At 36.8% G+C, this 13343-nt stretch overlaps 4 protein-coding genes across 6 annotated transcripts; 2 read left to right on the plus strand and 2 right to left on the minus strand.

The window, feature by feature from the left end:
• Nucleotides 1-624: 624 nt before the first annotated feature.
• Nucleotides 625-4701, plus strand: LOC104746666 (gamma-aminobutyrate transaminase POP2, mitochondrial). The gene is made up of 19 exons (XM_010468188.3): nucleotides 625-930; nucleotides 1320-1420; nucleotides 1525-1609; nucleotides 1694-1766; nucleotides 1899-1996; nucleotides 2147-2239; nucleotides 2333-2406; nucleotides 2493-2531; nucleotides 2620-2708; nucleotides 2782-2858; nucleotides 2952-3026; nucleotides 3154-3201; nucleotides 3308-3391; nucleotides 3476-3563; nucleotides 3657-3735; nucleotides 3888-3981; nucleotides 4061-4139; nucleotides 4245-4360; nucleotides 4482-4701. The coding sequence occupies exons 1-19, from the start codon at nucleotides 886-888 to the stop codon at nucleotides 4557-4559; spliced, it is 1515 nt and encodes a 504-aa protein (XP_010466490.1). The 5' UTR covers nucleotides 625-885; the 3' UTR covers nucleotides 4560-4701.
• Nucleotides 4702-4904: 203 nt separating this feature from the next.
• Nucleotides 4905-7690, plus strand: LOC147926565 (uncharacterized). The gene has a single exon (XM_087489197.1). The coding sequence runs from the start codon at nucleotides 5021-5023 to the stop codon at nucleotides 7538-7540; it is 2520 nt and encodes an 839-aa protein (XP_087345323.1). The 5' UTR covers nucleotides 4905-5020; the 3' UTR covers nucleotides 7541-7690.
• Nucleotides 7691-7696: 6 nt separating this feature from the next.
• LOC109129330 (uncharacterized) lies at nucleotides 7697-8160 on the minus strand. Its single transcript, XM_019237332.2, has 2 exons — nucleotides 7986-8160; nucleotides 7697-7919 (listed from the first exon to the last, which is right to left on the minus strand). The coding sequence occupies exons 1-2, from the start codon at nucleotides 8079-8081 to the stop codon at nucleotides 7797-7799; spliced, it is 219 nt and encodes a 72-aa protein (XP_019092877.1). The 5' UTR covers nucleotides 8082-8160; the 3' UTR covers nucleotides 7697-7796.
• Nucleotides 8161-8237: 77 nt separating this feature from the next.
• On the minus strand, nucleotides 8238-11724 carry LOC104746667 (uncharacterized). Of its 3 annotated transcripts, none has more exons than XM_010468192.3 (5): nucleotides 11373-11724; nucleotides 9198-11047; nucleotides 8895-9099; nucleotides 8619-8806; nucleotides 8238-8498 (listed from the first exon to the last, which is right to left on the minus strand). In XM_010468192.3, the coding sequence occupies exons 2-5, from the start codon at nucleotides 11044-11046 to the stop codon at nucleotides 8419-8421; spliced, it is 2322 nt and encodes a 773-aa protein (XP_010466494.1). In that variant the 5' UTR covers nucleotide 11047; nucleotides 11373-11724; the 3' UTR covers nucleotides 8238-8418. The 3 variants fall into 3 exon arrangements, with proteins under 3 accessions (XP_010466494.1, XP_010466492.1, XP_010466491.1); XM_010468190.3 differs by having other exon boundaries at nucleotides 8619-8809; XM_010468189.3 differs by having other exon boundaries at nucleotides 8619-8815.
• Between the last annotated feature and the right edge of the window lie 1619 nt (nucleotides 11725-13343).

Consider the following 13343-nt stretch of genomic DNA (forward strand, 5'->3'; position numbering starts at 1 on the left):
GTATTATGTTTATGTTGTCTAATACTTTTGGACATAACATTTAATATTACTTCTGTTAGACATAAAAGTTTAATACTTTTTATACCAAACTTGAATGAAATGTATGTAGTCAAACTTTGGATAAATATTTTTAGGGGATGGTATTGGATTCTAATTTATTAAGATTTTTGAAAAGTTCAACAAAATCATTAAAAGTGAATAAGTGAAAGACTGTTAAAGATTGCTAGAGAGTTTTGTTGATTAGGTTTCTAAAATCTTGTAAAGTCTTCCAAACAATCCCAGTATTTTTGTGATACTTTCCATGACTTTATTTTGTAAAGAAAGTGTCTAAAATCATGAACCAATAACATAATAATTGAACTCATTAACAATCCTAGATTCTTTTGTTTTAATTGAATAACACAAAACTTTTAATGACTTTCTAAAAGTCTGAATTCAATAACCCAAATTTTTTAAGATTTTAAATATTCTTTTACAAATCACAAACTAATAACACTAAACTTTAACAGAATTTAACAAAATCTTGATCTAATAACAACAAATTCTCCATAATATTTAAAATCTTTAAAACTTTATTCAAATCTCAAACCAATAACCCCACTTAGTTGGCCGCCTAATTGGTACAATTTGATATTTGATATGGTAAGTTGGCTAAATGAAGAAGAGCATCTGAATTGATTTATATAAATAAAACATAAATGGTTAAAAATAAAATGACTCAATGACACGTCACTGAACAAAATCAAATGGAACTCAAAGAGATATTTTTTTATTGATTCATAACGCCATCATCATCATCCTCTGTTTTTAACCAATCTCAGCTCTCCAGGATTCTTCATACTCTCTCCTTCGATCTTTTTTTTTTTTTTCCCCGAGAACAAAAGAATGGTTGTCATCAACAGCCTCCGACGCTTGGCCCGTACCACTCAGGTTTCTTCAACTTCTTTTAACTCGATTTTGTCGTTTCCATCTTCGTCGCGCTTAGAGCTTAGTAGATCAAGATTCAGAATAACATTGAAATGCCAAAAACTTGTCTGGGTGATAAAAAAGTGATTTTTATTTTTTTATTTTTCAAACACACAAAATTGATCAAGATAAACAAAAAAGGTCATATCTTTTTGGGTATATACTGTTTAGGAATCTCCAGTAATCATGGGACAAGGTTTTTCAAATATTATATTTTTATGTAAATGTGAAGCCAATAATTTTCTTGTGATGAATAGTGTTTTGTAATAGTGATGTGGTTCATAGCTTTAAAACATCAGTGCTAAGATCTCTCTCTCTCTCTCTCTCTCTCTCTCTCTCTTTTCTCATGGCAGGTTAATTTGCACAGTAGGTATGCAACATGCATATCTGGGAACTCTACTTCTAGGAGGATCTTCACTACAGAAGCATCACCTGATAAGCAAAATTCAATTAGGTGAGTGTTTTTTTCTTTTTTATGATGCTTGAGGGTTTGAAAACTAAAGGCTTTAGCTTCAACGAGATATGAATAGTGGGAAATGTGTTTTTGGTTAAGAGCAGGTCTAAGGGGCATGATATGCTTGCACCTTTTACTGCTGGATGGCAGAGTGCTGATGTAGATCCCTTGATCATTGCTAAGTCTGAGGTACATATCAATATGTTATCATCGTTGTACTATGCTAATTGTTGATTCAAACGGTTATGTAATAGTGTGGGATTCTTCTTACAGGGAAGTTATGTGTTCGATGACAATGGTAAAAAGTATCTTGATTCTCTCGCTGGTCTTTGGTGTACTGCCTTAGGTAATCTTCCTTCTATAGTTCTATTAATACACATGTCTTGATGTTTCTCTTTGTACATACCTCTGGACATTTGTGCAAGTGTTACCATTATGTCATTGATTCAGTCTCTCATTGATACTCAAATTTTTGCAGGAGGAAATGAGCAAAGGCTTGTTTCTGCAGCTGTTGAGCAGTTGAAGACCTTGCCATTTTATCACTCCTTTTGGAACCGTACTACTAAACCTTCTCTGGTACTCAAAGACTTTTTATTTCTGTGTCATTATTTTGATGTTTATCTACGGTCTGCTACTACTTTCTGTGAGCTATCAAGACTCAGGGCAGTATTCTTGATGCCAATCATAGAGAATTTAATCATTGTTCTGTTTTTCCTGCTTAAACAGGACCTCGCTAAGGATCTTTTAGACATGTTCACGGCCAACAAAATGGCCAAAGCATTTTTTACAAACAGTGGATCAGAGGCCAACGATACCCAGGTTTTTATAACTATACGATGTACCTTGACCTCTTATTGCCTAACCTGTTGTCCTGTAAGAGCTGTTTATGAATCTCTTGTCTGTATAATGCAGGTAAAGCTGGTTTGGTATTACAATAACGCACTTGGAAGGCCCGAGAAGAAAAAATTTATCGCTAGAAATAAATCGTGAGAATGGATATTTGCTTGTTTATATGTTTGTCTGTTTTGACAAGATCTTTTAAGTGTTTATAAGTTCGGTGTTACGATTTCAGGTACCATGGCTCCACTCTTATATCAGCAAGTTTGTCCGGGTAGGATATATATAGTTCCTCAGATATTCTTCTTAGCTGTGGTAAAGATTCCTTTTGTTTCCCTAAAAACTTTTATCTGTTGTTCCAGCCTTCCAGCGCTGCACCAAAATTTTGATCTACCTGCACCATTTGTGCTGCACACAGATTGCCCTCATTATTGGCGTTTCCATCTTCCAGGTATCAGTGATTCTCGCTTGTATTTTAAAAGAGAGTATTATTTTTTTGTTTAACCTTGGAATTGTTTGTGCAGGCGAATCGGAAGAGGAGTTCTCAACCAGATTAGCCAAAAATTTAGAGGATCTTATCATCAAAGAGGGGCCAGAAACTGTAAACATCCTATAATTACTTACGTGAATTTTCAGTCTTCATGCATTAATGATGATGTTGGTATCTCAATCTAACAGAAATTCTTCTTCCTAGATTGGTGCTTTTATAGCTGAACCAGTCATGGGTGCTGGGGGTGTGATACCTCCACCTGCTACATACTTTGAAAAGGTCATTTTCTGAAACGTTGTTGGTATTAAGTACCACTAGAATGATTATGTGGTTTAGTGGTTAGATCTTTGTGCATGTGATATTGGGCTCATATAGCCATTCCAATTTCTCCTTTTCTATGTTGCAGATCCAAGCTGTTGTTAAGAAGTATGATATCTTGTTCATCGCTGATGAGGTATGTGCCTATGAAACTATCAGTCCACACACAGGATCATGACCAAAAAATCAATCAACAAGAAAATTATATCACTATCCTTTTTTCATTTTGTTTGGCCTTTAAGGTGATATGTGCATTTGGAAGGCTCGGGACAATGTTTGGCTGTGACAAATACAACATCAAGCCAGATCTTGTATCCTTAGCTAAGGTGAAATTTTGCAAGCTGATTTAGTAGCTTTTTATCTCTGTTGGCAAAATTCCCTGACATGTTGTAAATGTTATTAACATTCAGGCACTCTCTTCAGCATATATGCCGATTGGAGCCATTCTTATGAGCCAAGAAGTGGCAGATGTCATCTATTCCCAAAGCAACAAGCTAGGTACTTTAGTAAACTAATAAATGTTCACCGTGGTAGTAGTATTCCAATGTTCTGATCTTACAATGCTGGTTAAAAAACTTTTTAAATTTTCAGGTGCTTTCTCGCATGGATTCACTTATTCTGGTCATCCAGTTTCATGTGCCGTAGCAATTGAAGCATTAAAGATATACAAGTAAGCTTTTCTCACTTTGTTCGTTCATGCAAGTGAGCCAGCTTTTAGATTGTAATTTGCCATAAACCCAGAACCTGTCACTCAGGTTATTTAAATTTCTCCTTTGTCTTTTCTTACTGCACTTTTTTGACGTTCATATTTTTAAATTATAGGGAAAAGAACATACCAGAGTATGTCGCCAAAATTGCCCCAAGGTTTCAAGATGGTCTTAAAGCTTTTGCCCCTAGTAGTCCTATTATTGGAGAGGTACACGAGTTCTCTTGGTCTGTACTTACCAGTTTTTATCTTTTAGTATCTGACTAAGGGAATTTGGGATGGTTGCTAGATAAGAGGAACAGGTTTGATTCTTGGGACTGAGTTTGCAGACAACAAATCCCCGAACGAACCATTTCCACCAGAATGGGGTAAGTAAAATTTCTCCCTCTCTCTCATGACCAAACAAAAAGTCTCATTCTGGTAAACTCATTACCATACTAAATCGCTAAACCATTTTCAATTGATGTAAACAGGTGTTGGCGCATACTTTGGAGCCGAGTGCCAGAAGCGAGGGATGTTAGTCCGTGTTGCAGGTGATAGCATTATGATGTCTCCACCTCTCATTATCTCACCTGAAGAGATCGACGAGGTAAATATTTGAGACAGTATTATGTCTTTTTTTTTCTACTAAAAAATCTTGCGACTTGTTCCCTAAAACACTCTGCTTCTTCTTCTTACTTCCCTCCTTGGGGTTTTGATCATATTTCCAGTTGATTTCTATCTACGGGAAAGCATTGAAGGAAACTGAAAAGAAGGTAAAAGAACTCAAGGCTCAGCACAAGAAGTAAAGAAGCAGAGAGTCTAATGATGTTGATGAAAAAAGTTTTTCTTCGTTCTGTCATCTTTCCTTATGAATTGTTTTTGTCACTCACTAGCTTTACACAGTTCGATAATTTGCACAATAATAAAGGTTCCAGCTTTATTTCCTTATTTTACTCAGAGCTCTCTTTCACCACATGACTTGATCGTGAACCAAAAAAAAAAAAAAGGAAAATTGCCTTCCTGCTATTTTTCCATAACTATATATACATAATAAAGGTTCCAGCTTTAGTTCCTTATTTTATCTCTTTCACCCACATGAGTCGATCTTGAACCAAAGAAAAGATCGGGACAATTGACTAGCTAAGCCTAGGGTGCTTCTTTCGGTTGAGATTTTTTTCGTTTCCTTTGTTACATCTCTCCTAGTCGTTCGTTCCCTCTCCGTTTGCCATAGCCGTTCTTGGCTAGACACTGCCGCAGATTAAATAATATGAATCCCGTTCCAGAAAACAAAAGTTTTATCAAGACAATTGCACGTTTGGTTTCCCAAAAAGGGTTGGAGTTGGAGAAGACGCTCATGTCCATTGATAACAATTACAATGGAAAAAATTATAGCTTTTTGTGTGACTCAGACCCTTGTCACCCATTCTACAAGCAAAAGCTTAACAAATACCGCAATGAAGTATATTTCCCGTTGACTGCTCATCGTTATCGGTGTCACTCTTTTCGTTATCCTAAAAAGTCTGATGCCATGTCAATGAAGGACTTTGGTATTATTAAGCTCACAGCGCAGTTCGTGGCGCGGTACGGCTGGTTTTTTCTGCGTGGTTTGAGAGGGAAACTGGGCTATTACAAACCCCAGTTTGAGTTTTTGGAGCGGTCCAGTACCAGGTTTGATTACTATTACGACCTTGTTCGTGCCTACGCTACTGTGTTAAGGCCTTGCACTGAATCTCTGATATCCAATGATGCTAGATTTAATAGTGGTCTTTTTCCGGCTTTTTTCGACCTTCTTCAGTTGGAAAAGCTGGAGAAAGGTGATGTGATGGCTTTGATCGATTTGCATGCTTTTGTCAGTGGTGTTGACCGTTTTGCTCACTTTGATGATGAAGACTATAATGATATTGTGGTAGAACCTGCATACCTTTCAGCCATGATGCGCCAATATCCAGAGATGCACCCACTCGGATCTAACCACCTTACTACTATTTCTACTACTCAAGCGCAACCTGTTGAGCTAAGAAGTCCTCGATCTAGTGAATATGAATTCTTTGAAAACCAGATCACACTCAGTGAGCTTGGTGTCATTAAGCTCACAGCACAGTTTGTGGCTCGGTATGGACCGCGGTTTCGTCGTGATTTGATGAAGAAAGTGGTTATGAATCCTCTGTTTGAGTTTCTGAAGCCAACTGATGATGGTTGGAACAACAAGTCAAGATTTTTCAATCTGATTGAGTATCGTTATTCCAGAGTGTTACTGCCTTCTGATCAGCTGTTGAGGACTGAGGATGGTTGTACCGCCGGGATACTTGAGTTTTTCTCAAAACATCTTCAGTTGGAGAAGCTGGAGGACGGAGTTGAGATGGCTACCGTTGACTTGCATGCGTTTGTTGGTGGTCTTGACTTTTTCACTCACATGCATGGTGCCTCCTATGATTATCTCCTGCCACCACCTGAACGCCTTTCAATGTTTATGGGATCTCAGCTCTGTAACCCTCAGAATCTTCAAGATTGTTGTGTAGATGATGATAATGATGATGATGCACAAGAATCCTTTTATATTCTGCGTACATTTAGATTCCCTGCAAAGGGGATCACACTCAAGGAGCTTGGTACTATTATGCTCACAGCGCAGTTTGTGGCTAAGTTTGGGATGTATTTCATACGAGGTTTGCGGAAGGAAGTGGTTTTGAACCGTCAGTTTGGGTTTGTGCTCCTATCTGATAGGAGGTACTTTTTCTACTCTGGGTTGGTTAACGCGTACCGCAGAGTATTAAGGCGTTCCAAAGAGATGGAAGAGAGTGATGCTTGTACGGCAAGCGTTCTTGAGAGGTTTTTTGAGATTCTCCGAGTCCTGGAGATGGAGGAGGAAGGGGTTTTGTTTGACTTTGTGGGTGTTGTTGACTGTTTTGCTCACTTTGATGATGAAGAGTATCGTGTTGTCATGCCACCACCTGTACACCTTTTGATGAATATGATCCCACCAATACTAAGGGGGCCTGGTACCCTTGTTCTGCCTCCTCCAAAGAGATCTCGACGTGCTACTATTCATCAGTATTGTGCAGATCTCGATCTTGATGATCCTAAGCCTCATCCTTTTAGGGAACCTCCTCTAAGACCTGCAACTACTATGTTTCACGATGGGTTGGGTTTCACACGCAAGGAGGCATGTATTATTAAGGCCACGGCGCAGTTTGAGGCGAGGTATGGGGTGGAATTTATGCGGGCTTTGATGACTAGAGTGGTTGAGAAGAAGACACCTCAAGAGTTTGAGTTTATGGAGCCGACCAGTGGTAGCAGGTTTGGTTTCTATAGTCAGCTTGTTGAGTTTTATTCCAGAGTATTGTTGCCTTGGAAAAAGTTTGATGCGGACACCGTTCTTGAGGGTTTTTTCAATTGGGTTGATCGTTTCCAGCAAGAGGGACTGGATTTGGCTATGGGTTGTTTGAATGATTTTGTGAGTTCTCTTGACTGTTTTGCTGACATAGATGGTGTCCCCATCCCACCACCACACGTCAGCTTTAAACTGGCTATTCCTGGTCGAGCTTGTGATCAGAGTCTAACCCCTTTAATGCAACCTCCTGCACCACCTCTGGCTGTGCCTTTACCTGAGGAACCAGAGCCAAAGATTGCACCACCTCTGCCTGTGCCTTTACCTGAGGAACCAGAGCCAAAGAGACGAAAGTTTGACGACGAGTCAGGTCTTGCTCAACACATTTTTCAGGGTTCTTCTACAAGCATCAGGGTTTTTGTTCCAGACGTTGGTGAAGTCGTTTTCAGAAAAAAATAGATCCAAATTTTCTAGCAAATGTGATCAGAAGTCAGAACCAATATCTGACCAAACCAAAGATGAAGAAACAGTAAGCCACATGACCATACCCAGCTACATCAGTAACAACATTAGGACAAGACATAGACGTCCCAGATTCGATAATGTACATATAAATTGAAAACCCAGAAAAACAAATGTATCATTGACTTAAAAGAGAGTCTCTTTGATTACAAAACATGTACGATATAGTTTTGGTCTCTGGTACATTTGCAAATCAAGATTTAGGACGTTTTTTATTTGCTTCTCTTCTTCTTGATCTTCTCTCCCTCGAACTTAAAGAAGTCTTGAACCCTCCTCCATCTTTGTTCTCCGAGTCATACACATCTTTAAATGATTTCTGCATAAATCCATTGTTAAGGGATAACGTTAACTAATTAATACCATGCTTAATATAATGACTAACCTCTCTGATCTCAGCGAAGCTAACGGCATAGAAGGTTACAACGGAGACTGCGACAATTCCCAGAACAGGGAGTGCAATATGGCTTATCCCTTCCATCTCTACTCTTCTCAGGACCAAACGTGAAGATAAGGCAGGCTCTCGAGGATAAGACTTCTTTATATATATAACATCTGAATTTTTTTTTTTTTTTTTCATATATCTGAATTTAACCCCTTTTTCACTTAAACCGATTTAAGAATAAAGATTAGCTTATGTCCAAACAACATTTCAATCACCAACAATCAAAAGAAGAAGAAGAATCCTGTAATTATTAGTTTCTGGGATACAACTTAAATTGGTAAAGACTTCTATTAATAATACAAATCAAACTCTAAGAGGAGTCACAAATTAAAAACCTATGATGATTACAGAATGAGAGATAGAGAGGTGAAGTTCAAGTGAAGAGATTCTCCGAATAACCACCTTCATAGCTAGCTTCCTTTTCCAACTTGTATATCTCAGCATCATCGAAACCTGTTCATATTTCATTCAAAACCCTTTTTTACAACCTTGTCTCACATCAATCAATACATATATGGTCAACAACATATGTATTCTCCGAAACTAGATTCTACTACAGTGTGAAGCTTTTACCTGAACCCAAGTCTTCTGTTTCATCAATAACAACAGCTACTTCTTCTGTTCTCTTAATCGGTTCAAGTGACTTCCAGTCTGAGCTTCCATTCCCTTCTATACAAACTTGGTTTCTCGAAACCCAGTCTTCAACAACTTCCTTGTTGCTGTGTGATAACGGGTCTACAGTGTCATCTCCACTGTTTTCACTGCTGCCCCTAGAGGAGACAGACAAAGAACCCTTAAGTTCTGTTTTGAAGAAACACTGTATCTAAGAGTAAGAGAATTCAAACTTACAGTCGTCTGAGGCGCATGTTATACTGAACAAATACAAGATCACTGAGCCGTTGTCGCTCAATGGAGTTCTTTGTTTCATAAATTTGGGAGATTAGTGTCAGGTTTCTCCCTGAGCCAATCAATGAGCTGCATGTCTGACTCAGAATGCGTATAGCAAAACGTGACAGGTTCAAACAGCTTTCTCCATATGTAGACCACCATTCAGCTAAAGGAATTGAACATGTTTAAGTACATACGAAACACTTGAGAACATATGAATAAGTCTTAATGAAATTTCAATAAATGAGAAAGATATTGGTTTACCAGGAAGCATTGTGTCAAGAGCTCTGATTGCTATGTTCTTTGCGAAAATCCCAAGACCATTCTTGTATGAGTTTATGTCCTTAATGATAATATCTTGAATGTTGACGTCAGGGACCAACTTCTCTATGCAATCAACCACAGCTAAATGGATCTCACTACGCATCTCTTCGTCAATGCTATAGAAGAACTTAGGGTTAAGATAGAAACCAGCAGCGTGCAAAGGAAGACGATGTTGTTGCAACCACCACCTATCAATAATTTTCCAGTAGATGGTGTAATCCTCCTTGTGTATCATATGTGTCTTAATTGCTTCCTTTGCTCTGTACACTGCTGCATAGACATACCCCATTGCAGGCTTCCTTTCAGAACAAACAATCCTCAAAACCCGCAAAAGAGGAGCAGTTATATAGTTTGCCAATGTTAATGCCTTCCAGAAACCCTCATCATTGATAGTCTCAGTAATTGCTAATCCACCTGCTTCCTTCGAATATGAACAATCGTTCCACTCGGACGAAGTAACCATGGCCTGCAAATGGGGTTTTAAATCAGCAATTCTTGCCATTGTTGTAAAATTTGTGGCTGAACTGGTAACGCCTGGTTGCACAATATCAATGCCAAAAGTGAACTTCCTCATCAGATTCAAAACACCACTGTGATTGTAAATAATTCTTGTGACGGTTCGAGCTTGTTCGATAATTTCGCTTATCCAGTCCATCTTTCCGAATCCTTCCAGCATCTTGTCTATGCAGTCTGCAGCACAAGGAACCCAGTACAAAGAAGGATACACATCCATCAACCTTTTCCCAGCAGCGACGTAATGGTCTTCACATTTTGTAATCACTTGAACAACGTTGCTATCACCTATCTCTTCAACCACCTCCTTAAGTATCTCAAACAACTTATCCTCAGAATCTAACATCTCCGATGCGTCAACGGATTTCAGAAACACTACTTTCTCCGGGCAGTAAACCAAAAACTTGAGGATCTTAGGGCAGCCGTCGTTGGAGTTTAATTCCTGAACTAGAACAGAACAGCCTGTCTTTTTCCACAGAGACTTGCATTCATCAATTTCTTTCTTCACTTCCTCGACGCAACCCTTCAAAATCCAGCCTCTGAGGTCTTCACGTGCGGGAATAGAAACACCAAACCCTCCAGAAACAATTTCATCCATAAACGGTTGGAAATTAGCAGAATTAGCCACATCAAAATCAGCTCCAGTATCAAACAGAAACCGTCCCATCGCCATATGAACGTTTTTCTCCCGGTCTTTGGAAGACGGATGCACAATGTTCTTCACGCTACTAATAGCCACAGGAATCAAATTGTCCATATCTCGACCAAGCAAGTCACTCATACTGTTCCCAACACCAACCTCAACATTAGCCAAATCATTCCTCTCAAAAGCATTATTCTTTCTACTCCTGTAAGTTCTCTGCTTTGTCCTCCCCGTGCTTTGACCAGCAACCACATCAGAACCCGGCGTTTTAAAACCATTGTCCACATCAGTAGGAGCAACAACCTGAGTTTCAGCTTCACAAGGAGGGAAATAAGCTATAGGCAAGGGATCAGGACTAGACCTACGCCTCTTCCTCTGACGCCTCACAGTGCCATCAATACACTGCTGCAAGTAGAGACGAACCTCATCAGGGACTTGATCACAGATCGTGCCTTGTCCTTTCTTACCAGCAAGATGTTCCTTAACCCTTGTAATACCACCTCCTTTAAACATCTTCCGACAGTAAAGACATCTCATCTGAACTCTGTCCCCATATTTGTAAACTTCACAGTGCTTCCACGCACTGTCTTGTTTCTGAGGTGTAAGAGCTACAGGCTCTAAATCCGAATCCATCCTACATAAAAAAAACACGCACAAAACAAAGAAGCCATGAATTCACATTCCCAAAACCCTAGATCCTCCAATCAAAACATTACGAGATCACACAACTTATAAGAAGAACTCAGCTGCTGCATATAATATAATATAAAGCTCGCAAATTTCGTAACAAAGAAGTTAAATTTTCGTTCATTCGATACAAATCGGATTATATTGAATCGACCCATCAAGGAAAGAGCTTTGAAAAACGCAAAATTCATAAACCCAGTGCAGCAAAATCGTAAATTTCTGAGTTTGTTTTTGAATAATTCACCTCTCGTAAGAACAAACAAAGAACGAACCTTTTTGGTTTGGAGGTTCGTGACCGGGTTGGTTACGCGACAAATCGGTTCGGTAAACAAAAGAAGCTGGATGAAATTCCGGTACAAGGACTTCGGTTCCGATGAAGAAAAAGGTGGAATCGACCGGAGAAGAAGAGTTTAAGGAACGGTAGGGAAGGATCTGAAGACGACGGAGGAATGCAATGTCGAAGAAATTTTTTGAGATGGACCCGGCTCGTTTAGGGTTCGAGAGAAGAACAAGTTGGGCAGCTTTTCTGGTTTATAAAAACGACAACTTTTATTTATTTCTATATCCTAAAATTAAATCTAAATCTCTCTTGTTTTTGGCTTAAACTTGTTTTTTTTTGTGGTTAAATCGGTTTTTAATTTGAGGACTAAAGTGATAATTTATGTAAAGTATAAGGTCTGATATGATGATAACTGACTTTATGTGGGGTATCTTTTAATTTTTGTCCTCTCAAACATGATTTTGCGTTAATAATATTTATTGTTTTTTCAATGTCTTATCATAAAATTAATTAGAGGTTGAATACAAAAATTACAATTTTAATTTCATTAAATAACTTTCTTTGGCCATTTTAAAAACTTTTAGTTATTAGTTTTACATTGTTACTTGACTTTTTTACAAAGTAAAAAAATTAGACATTATTCATTTTGAATTCTTTTTGACAATATACTATTAGATGTTCAATTATGATTTAGCTATGTAGCTTTTTATTATTATTAACACCAATTAAAAATAAAACAAATTTGTATATTAATTTTTTGACAAAAACAAAATCTGTCCTTGCTCAACATCTTATATATTTGTTCTATTTCAGAAAAGTCACAAGCAATGGATTAATGTTTAAACAAAATTCTTCATCACCTCATTACAACTTCCCTGAAATTCAATTTAATACTAGATTTTAACCTACGGGACGATTTTTTCACTAATTTTTTAAAAAAAATTAAGTTATCTATATATATATATATATTTAGTGTTTTAAGTTTATATAATTATATCTTGATTGTTAGGTTTAGGATTTAACCTTATCATACCGCGAGATAGTTTTTTTTTACATAATCGTTATTTACTCAATTTAATATTATATATATAATATTTTAATATTAATAAAACAAACAAATGAAATGATGAATTACCCATATTATAACGACAATTAGTAATATATTAAATTTCTATTTACCAGTTGACCAAAATCTATCTCACCATTTGACCCCGTCCATAATAATTTATTATCGATCTAGAATTGAATATCTTTTAAAATTGTCAACATGTAATCATCATAAGTCTGCATTCTAGGATTTACCCCGTGTTGTACCATGAGATAATTTTTGTTATTTAAACCTATGAAGTATGTAAGTGACGTAATTAACTACATATCTTTATATCAAGAATTTTCAATTGCTTATCAATTTAGTAATCTATCTTACCATTTTAAAATGACATACCTAATATGAAAAAATTTCAAAAAACCAAGTATATTAAAACAAAAAGTATAACAATATATTAAATTACTCATAATATAATAACTCGCTCTTTAAAAACCAAATTCACAAAATTATGTCTTATAATGATATTCAAGTCATGAGGTTAGAATATAAATTGTTGAAATAACTTCACGTACATAAACTAATATAACATATTAAAATTTTATTTTAAAATAGAAAATATAAAAAAATTTGTATAAAATAAAATTTAACCAGTGTTATAGCACGGGTACTTATCCATAATCATTAACAATATAAAATTTACAAAAAAGTTTCTTTTTCAAGTCACCATATTTAGCATATAATTTTATTGCATAATATTTTATCCAAAAAAACTTTTAAAAACAATCACATAAATTATATTTTATTTTAAAATTACAATATAAATAAAATAATTTTTAACCTATGCTCTACCACGGGTCTTAATCTAGTGATAATTTATTATTAATCTAGAATTGAATATCTTTTAAAATTGTCAAC

The sequence above is a fragment of the Camelina sativa genome, chromosome 15 (assembly GCF_030686135.1).
Source record: "Camelina sativa cultivar CO46 ecotype springtype chromosome 15, ASM3068613v1".
Classification (NCBI taxonomy): domain Eukaryota; kingdom Viridiplantae; phylum Streptophyta; class Magnoliopsida; order Brassicales; family Brassicaceae; genus Camelina; species Camelina sativa.